Source organism: Danio aesculapii, chromosome 12 (genome assembly GCF_903798145.1).
Source record: "Danio aesculapii chromosome 12, fDanAes4.1, whole genome shotgun sequence".
NCBI classification, from domain to species: Eukaryota; Metazoa; Chordata; class Actinopteri; order Cypriniformes; family Danionidae; genus Danio; species Danio aesculapii.
In genome coordinates this window covers 14441463-14450303 of record NC_079446.1, presented here as the reverse complement: position 1 = coordinate 14450303, position 8841 = coordinate 14441463, and the positions used below count along the sequence as shown (strand labels likewise).

The 8841-nt window shown below is 35.7% G+C and overlaps 2 protein-coding genes across 2 annotated transcripts in view; both read right to left on the bottom strand.

The window, feature by feature from the left end:
* Positions 1 to 477: 477 nt before the first annotated feature.
* On the bottom strand, positions 478 to 8153 carry paqr4b (progestin and adipoQ receptor family member IVb). The gene is made up of 4 exons (XM_056469611.1): positions 8099 to 8153; positions 6699 to 7724; positions 2682 to 2900; positions 478 to 929 (listed from the first exon to the last, which is right to left on the bottom strand). Exons 2-4 carry the CDS (start codon positions 6862 to 6864, stop codon positions 478 to 480), a joined length of 837 nt encoding a protein of 278 aa, XP_056325586.1. The 5' UTR covers positions 6865 to 7724; positions 8099 to 8153.
* cmn (calymmin) overlaps positions 7720 to 8841 on the bottom strand; it is a 43925-nt gene continuing 42803 nt past the window's right edge. Inside the window, exon 55 of the mRNA XM_056469962.1 lies at positions 7720 to 7724. Coding sequence (XP_056325937.1) covers positions 7720 to 7724 — 5 coding nt within the window. The remainder of the gene's footprint in view (positions 7725 to 8841) is intronic.

Here is an 8841-nt window from a genome sequence, read left to right as displayed (position 1 = left end):
TGCTTTGACATGCACGGTCAACCCTGGGACCTTATATAAACAGGTGTATGCCTTTTCAAATCATGTCCAATCAATTGAATTTACCACAGGTGAACTCCAATTAAGCTGCTGGAACATCTTAAAAAATGATCAGTGGAAACTGAATGTACCTGAGCTCAATTTAGAGCTTCACGGCAAAGGCTGTGAATACTTGTGTACATGTAATTTTTCAGGTTTTTTATTTTTAATAATTTTTTAAAACTTTTTTCTTATTATCATTATAGGTTATTGTGAGTAGAATTTTTTCATACCAGAATTTATATGACCAACCTAGACAATGTTAAGTTTCAAACATCAGAAAAGGTCAGTAACTTTGTTAAACTTTTCAACATCAAACATTGTCAACATCAACCACAGTCAGTGTCATATAATAATTCTTGAAAGCATATAAATGGAAAGCATCCATGAATCACAAGCTACAGGCAACTGTTAATTGTTTTAAATATCATAAATACCATATTCATCAGGACAATGATATCCCTTTAACCATCTTAAATCCTCCAGCATGCCCCAGTGTAAGTACAATATAGACAGAACGACCATGATGTGCATAATCTGATGACTATTTAACCAGTAGTCAAACCGTCCAGGACTGAATCGCTCAGGAAAGCGGGAAATATTGACAAGTCCTCCAAACATTGCCAGAGCATCCATGGTGAGGTAGAGCTGAAGGGAGGAGGGGCTGCCTCTGCCTGGACCAATCAGGCGAAACATAAAAAGAACGAAGCGGAAACCTGCTTGCCAGATGAAGGATTGTAGGCGGTGAATGTTACTCTCTGCAGTGAGAGCGCAGTGAACACCATAGCCAGAGAGGAGAAGATACGCCAACATCGCCACTTGACGGGTGATTGGGTGACACAATAATGTTATGTGAATGATTGGCAGAGCACCTAGAAAAACAAAAGAGAACTGTATTGGTCCTTGAATAAAAAGAAGCAACAATTCTGGTATTCAACTGTTTATAGACAACTTCTGTTCATGTCACCCTGATTAAACCTGTTGACCTGGTTAACGTTTTGAGGACACACACAAAAAACTTATGAAAGTTAAAATGGAAATATTCTGACTGTGAAACTGTACAAAATTAGTGGCCGACAACTTTTTTGCCAAAATTCTTTGTGGCATGTAGGTTCAACAAGGTGATCCGTACTAAAATGATACCAATGCAGATTTTTAGCTGCACATCTATAATGCACAATTTGTAGTTTTAACACATATTAAAGAGCCCCTATTATGGGTTTTTAAAAATGACCTTTCATGCAGTGTGCAACAGCTTTAAGTGGATGAAAACATCCAGCTGAGGTTTAAATCTAAAAATGCACCTTGTTTAAAAAAAATATTTTTTAAAATAAAATATTTGACTTTGTCATTCGTGAGGATCTTTTGCTGTCGACACGAAACAATACCAAATATGTTCTGTGTCGGATCCGGTAAAACATGAACTTTTCTTTACCTTCAAACTAGAGTGTGGGTGTGTGTGGACTGATCATACCTGAAGATGAGTGAACATTTATGAGTGAATGTTTTGTTAATTAATGCAATAATCTACCCTGCAACGGGGGATTAATTGGCCGTTTGGTAAAGGAAGGATCAAAAAAGACTACTGATGTATGGGACTTTGTCAGAGCTTGACAGGAACTTTACTGTACACAGTTCATGGATCAGTTTCTTTCTCCATTTCACATGTGTTATGTAGGTAAGTGTGATTAAAATGGTTACTTTCTTGTTTTCTCTAGCTTGCAAAATATCTATTTAACTGTGTTTTGTTACTTGTAATCACTTCACGAGGCTTGTACTGTATTCTCATATAACGTCTAAAATCACGTTGAAAACGCGACGCGTGCCACTTTGTTTACGGATTTAAATATGTTTGTGTTTAACTGGAGTTAAACTGCGTTCACACTGGACTTTTCGCCCCATAGACTTCCATTCATATGCATGCGAATGCGTCAGACCGGAAACGCAAGCTCGTGTGAGAAGTTTCGCCGTTCGCTTCATTTCAAAGTTCAAGCTTGGTGAACTCGCATCACGTGATTGCGTGAGACCAATACAAGATGACCTCTCTGGACACAAATTTAAAATATTGACCAGTAGCTCACTTTTTTAATTTTTAACTTTGTTCAAGCCCATTTTTAGGTGTCACATGATAAATGAATGATGAAAATCCAGATTATTGAATGAAAAAAAAAATCTATTTGGAGTTTGGAGTAGTTAGTGGGCAGTTTCATTAGTTATTTTTCTGTGAATCTTCTTCGAGGTAAAGATTTTGGTTTAATTTTTTAAAAGAAAAATTATTTAGGTCATAAACGGACCTAACTTCAATGATTTCCTTAAGAAAACTTGTATTTTCCATTGTTTCATTTATGTTACTTCCTTGCCACCTAGATCAGGGTTGTAACAGTTCACAATACTGCAGTCTACTAACAGCCTAATGGAAACGTACCTAATTCCTACTTTTTTTTTTTGCAAATTTGCAAAACCTGGTTAATGTTTTCAAGATCAGTAGAAAACTACAGGCAGAGTGTTTGATTAGATTTAAAGCTAAACTGTAGGATAATGGCCCTCCAGAATCAAAGCTACCTATCAACAAAATGTTGATGTAGGGATCTGTTGCACTTGGTAAAATTAGATTCTGTGCTTACCAAGAGTGTTGACAAGGCAGACACCAAACATGTCGAAGCACAGAAGCGTGTCATAAATAGGTGCTCCACCTTCATGGTTCATGAAGAGATGGTAGAAGACAGAACAGATGGTGGGAGACAGACAAGCCAGATAATGCACAATACCAATCCACCACTCGTCCACTTCAGCCCATGGGATACTTACAGGCAGAAACAGCAAAAAACAGATGAAGGGGACACCTGATGAACAAAACACCAAAAAGGTTACAGATGACTGGTTTTGAATTTGTAAAACTCCTAAACTGTTGCAACAATGTTGGCACAGTAAGCCAAACAACTGTAGTGCTCAATGAAGAGCCAAATGTTGAGCTAGACCTAGTTCAGCTTTTCCTCTTAGGACCTAATGGCCCGCACTACCTACGAGGCTATCAGAGTTGAAATTTGTGTTCAAGTTTTAATCAAGTTGATGATTCAGAAATCTTACAAATTTATTTCAGATATGATAGACAGCAGTAGTCTTTATAGGGTTAACATTTTATAATTGCAAAATAATGAAATGCAGATCAATTGTTTATAACAACAACTACCAAAAACTCCACACAGATATGCCAATTGACTTGAACCAGCGACCTTCTTGCTGTGAGGCGACAGCACTACCTACTGTGCCACTGCATCGCCCTACCAAATACAGTACTTATAAAAACAAGAAAAGTAAAGTTTGATTTCATGTCGACTTTAAAATTATGTAATTCTTCAAAAAAAAATTTTTTGCAGACAAGTAAATTTTCATGACCTAATGTTTCATGCAATGCAATATCTACATATTCGTGGTAAAAGAAAAACAATGCATGTTCAAATTTATTACAGCATTTCGTAAAACACGCAACAATCTATCTAGTTTCAATTTATATTTATGTCTATGTAAAATTTATTTAGATAATGCTTAAGCCGCACTAATAATGTGAGAGTATGTGATTAGCCAAGGACAGAACAGAAGTAAATAACCTATATTCAAGTATACAGATATCAGTTTTCCTTGACTTTTCCAAAACTTTGTGGGTTTTTCTGTTTTTCCAGAACTTTTCCAGGCCTGGAAAATGCCATGTCAAAATTCCATGACTTTTCCAGGTTTTCCATGACTGTATGAACCCTGTAAATTGCATGCTTAAGTGCAGCCGGTGACATCTTAGTACGCCCACTGGTAATGTGATTTTCGAAGTCATTTTTATTAAAGCTGTTTAAACGCCCTAATTTAATTAAGTCCTAGTCCTAGCTTAATCTAAGTTGTTTGTAAAACTGAGCCACTAAGTTCTAAAGTCTAAATCTTTTTTTAATGCATAAAACATTATTTAGTCTCCTAATTTTTTTCCTGCACTTTTATTAACTACAGAAATTGTACAGTATTCCTTCCAGGGCAGCAGTTCCCTAACAAGGATTAGATGTAATCCTGTGTAATGCTACTTAGACACCCGTTTGAAGAGGGTTAGTGGTTGAACAGTGGAGAAAGTAGTTCTTCATTACATGATCAGAGGTTTCCTATCTCTTAAAGCCTTCTTTAAATTCAGTAAAACATGGCACTACAAACGCTAAGGTCATGGAGTTGATTCCCAGGGAAGCAGGAGCAGCCTTCCAATAGCTCAAATAGTAGCGCATGGGTTTTATTCATGCTCAGTGCCAATGTTTCGGTAGTTGTTAAAGCCGTTCTGTACCTTAATCTGTTGAATGTCACAGCAGAACACTGCACATGCCAAGGTCATTGGTTCAATTCCCAAGAAAAGCAATAAAAACAATCATTACATGTTCAACTTGAAACTTGAAAATTCATCAACTTTCCATTAACTAAAACAGTAGAGGATGACACAACATATGGCAAAGTCATGTATTTGATTCCCTGGCAAAGCAAGAATTGATATAATGTATATCTGAATGCTCAATGTCACAACAGAAAACTACAAATGCCAAGATCATTGGTTCAATTCCCAAGAAAAGCAACAACAACAACAACGATAATAATACAAATCTTTACACATTGACATTGAAACAGTAAAACATGGCATCACAAATGCTATGCTCATTGGTTTGATTCCCAGAAAAAAACTAGAATAGATAAGAATCACCTTCAGAAGTTTTCTTTTCTCAACAGCGGCTGAAATTGTTTTATCAATTTGTTTTAAATTATTAAAGCCTTCCTTTAATTCAAATTGTAGAACATAGCACTACATATGGAAAGGTCATGGGTTTGATTCCCAGAGAAATCAAGAAGTGATGAACTGTATACCTAAATGCTTAGTGCCAATGCTTTAGGGGATTTTAAAGCCGTCCTTTAACTTAAACAGTAGAATGGTTTAGCAGAACACTATAAATGCCAAGGTCATTGGTTCAATTCCCAAGAAAAGCAATAATATTATTCATTTTCATCCGCTTTTCCAGGGCCACGTCGTGGAGGCAGCAGTCTTAGGAGAGAATCCCAGACCTCCCCCTCCCCAGACACTTCCTCCAGCTCCTCCGGGGGGATCCAGAGGCATTCCCAGGCCAGCTGAGAGACATAGTCCCTCCAGCGTGTCCTGGGTCTTCTCCGAGGCCTCCTCCCGGAGGGATAGGCTTGGAACACCACCCTAGGTAGGCGTCCAGGAGGCATCTGAAACAGATGCCCGAGCCACCTCAGCTGACTTATCTTGATGTGGAGGAGCAGCGGCTCTACTCCAAGCACCCTGCCACCCTGCAAAGGAAACTTATTTCGGCCACTTGTATCTGAGATCTTGTCCTTTCTCTTAGGTCTTAGGTGAAAGTAGAAACGTGGATTGACCTGTAAATCAAGAGCTTTGCTTTTCAGCTCAGCTCCTTCGCTACCATAACAGACTGATACATCGACCCCATTACTGCTGCCGCTGCACTGATCCGCCTGTCAATAATATTAATTTATTAATAATAATCTTTACTTGTTGAGAGTGTAACCATAAAACATACCACAAATGGGAGGGTCATTAGTTTGAATCCCAGGGAAAGCTAGAACAAATGTTTAGAAAGGTCCTTTTCTAGACAGTCTGTATTTTCATCACCTTGTTTCATATAATTAAAGCCTTCCTGTTACTCAAACAGACCATGGCAAGGTCATGGGTTTGATTGCCAGGCAAAGCAAAAACAGATTACAATTTTCGGTCACACTTTATTTTGATGGTCCATTTGTTGAATTTAAGTTACATTGCAACTAATTCTCATTAGGTTATAAGTGTTACTTTTAGGTTGGATTAGGGTTGGGGTGGTGGTTAGGGTTAGTGTAAGACATGTACTTGCAAAGTTTCTAAACAGATATCAAGTCTACTAATACTTAAATGGACCATCAAAATAAAGTGTTACCCAATTTTCTCTCAGGTATTGAGAAGGTTCCAATTCTCTGTGAGTCAATCACTTGATTTTCATCACATTATTTCAATAACTTGAACAGCTTGAACGGGTAAAAATGGCACTACCAAAGTCATGGTTTCGAATCCCAGGGAAAAGCAGAACAGACAAAAATTCTCAATTATGGTAATCAGAGGCTTATTTTACTGTTCTAGACAGTCAGATTTTCATTACCCCATTTCGGTAACTCAAAGATTTCCTGTAACTCAAACGGTGAAGCATGACGTTATTAGTGCCAAGGTCGTGAGTTCAGTTTCTGGGGAAAGCCAAAACTGATAAAATTAATAATTTCAAAGTAATCTGTGTTACTTTTGTTAAGTGTCTCCCACATTGGTGATCCTTTAAGAAAGAAAAGGTAGAAATTAAGTTTTTCCTTAAAACAAGCAAAATAAGATGCCAAATGGGGTAAGCAAAATAATCTTGTTTTTCGTTGGAAATCAGATTTTTTTTGCAAAAAAAGATAAATAACTAAAGATAAAAAATAGGCATTTTTTATTGCAGTGCAGCAACATAAAGCATACATTATAAAAGTAATACATTTAGTTTTAACATACTGTCTGCAGAAAAGTTGTAAAAAATTATTTTGTATGCTAAACAAATTTCAGACATGCAATTTGTGCAATTTATTTTCCATACCATGTGTATAGATGTTCCCAAATTCATTGTGAAGATAGAACAAACTTTGCAGACACTCTCTGCAAGTGGATATAGGCCGGTATCCTGTATGGACATACTTGTTGAACTGAAGATGTGGTGGTGAACTCTTAAAATCCAGAAGTTTTGGTCCAGTAAAATAACCCATAGCAGAAAATTAAATGCGCTCAGGTGTCCTTAACCACTCTCCAAACTTTCCCTTGCATGGACAGCCTACAATCTCTTCAAATGGCTTACATCAAGCTACAAGTATATAGTTAGCTAATGCTATCTAGTGTTAGCAAAAGTTGTGACTTTATGCCACCAGAAACCCATCATCTTGGAAGTACTGGCAGGTAGAACTGCAGCAACCTGTTGCTTGCAGAGGAGCTGTGGGTCAATTTACCCCTACTTAGTGTCGTAGCCAATCAGTGGGCAGCAGTCAGGCTCAGCAGAGGTCAGCTCATGGAAGATTAGAGTTCCTTAAGTACTACCCTACTGGCAGACTTCCACACATGTGCATTTTATTTCTTATCAGTGACATTTATTTCCAAAAACTGTTCGTATGATAATCCCAGGAATTTGCTTTCTATTATATAAGAGAATATTAGTGCAGAGAAAGAATGACGGTTAGATTTATATTAATTTTTTTTTTATTCAAACCATTTATAGGCCTTGTCACAGGATACTAAAGAAATAAATAACAAGCTTCTAGAAACAAATAATAATAATAATAAAAAAAACAAATCTACATTAAACAACACAGAAAAAATTGTACATGTTTGGAAATTATGGAATGAAAAAATGCAAAAAGACAGAAATATGCATAAGCTATAGTTATATTTAATCTAAAATGTATTTTGTACAAGCAGCTGTTTATTTTTATAGTAAGGAATCAAAACACAAAACTAGAGGTTAACAAAATATTCCCATTAAGCAACAGAAAATGTACAACATTCACAAAAACAATCAAGTGTAAAATAAAGAGACATCAGGTGAAAAACCCACAGTTTGATCTTCAAAATTATCCTAAAAGAGAAAAGGATAACGATGTTATTTACATGATTCAAGTTGTATTAATGTTAAATGTGACCATGGGCCACAAAACCAGTCTAATGTTGCATGTGTATATTTGTGGTACAAGTAAAAAATGAATGATAGATTATTATTTTATATCAAAAATCCTTAGAATATTAAATAAAGATCATCTTCCATGAACAAACATATCAAAACGTGTATTTATTGATTGGAACATAAATTAGGACAACTTAAAAGGTGATTTTCTTAATATTAAAATTTTTTTGAAATCTCAAATTTTCCAATAATTGTATCTCAGCCAAATATTATCCTCAAGGCTGGTTTTGAGGTCCAGGGTCCCAAATGTGCATAAACATTAAACATACCTTGGTATTTATTTCCAAAGAATCCACTTAATTTGTATTTGCCTTCCTTTCCTGTTAACAAGAAACGACTTTTAATGCACAATCCTCTGATTTAGCTGACATGTGACTTTGACTTTAACTTTTAAGTTTAAACTAAGCATCAGAATGTTGAAGAAAGCTGATTGGGTCTGTATATTTCAGAAACTGCCAGTCTACTTAAATCATTTACAAAGTTTACAGTATGAGGTAGCACAAACTTTATATAACTATTGTAGTGATGTAAACTTTATATTACAGTTGAAGTCAAAATTACTAACCCCCCTTTGGTTTTTTTTTATTTTTTAAATATTTCCCAAATGATGTTTAACAGAGCAAGGAAATGTTCACAGTATGTCTGATAATACTTTTTTCTTCTGGAGAAGGTCTTGTTTGTTTTATTTTGGCTAGAATAAAAGTAGTTTTAAATTTTTTAAACACCATTTTTAGGGTCAAAATTATTAGTCCCTATAAGATATATTGTTTTTCGATAGTCTACAGAACAAACCATCATTATACAATAACTTGCCTAATTACCCTAACCTGCCTAGTTAAAATAATTAACCTAGTTAAGCCTTTAAATGTCACTTTAAGCTTTATAGAAGTGTCTTGAAAAATATCTAGTAAAATATTATTAACTGTCATCATGGCAAAGATAAAATAAATCAGATATTAGAGATAAGTTATTGAAACTATTATGTTTAGAAATGTGCAGAGAAAAATCTTCT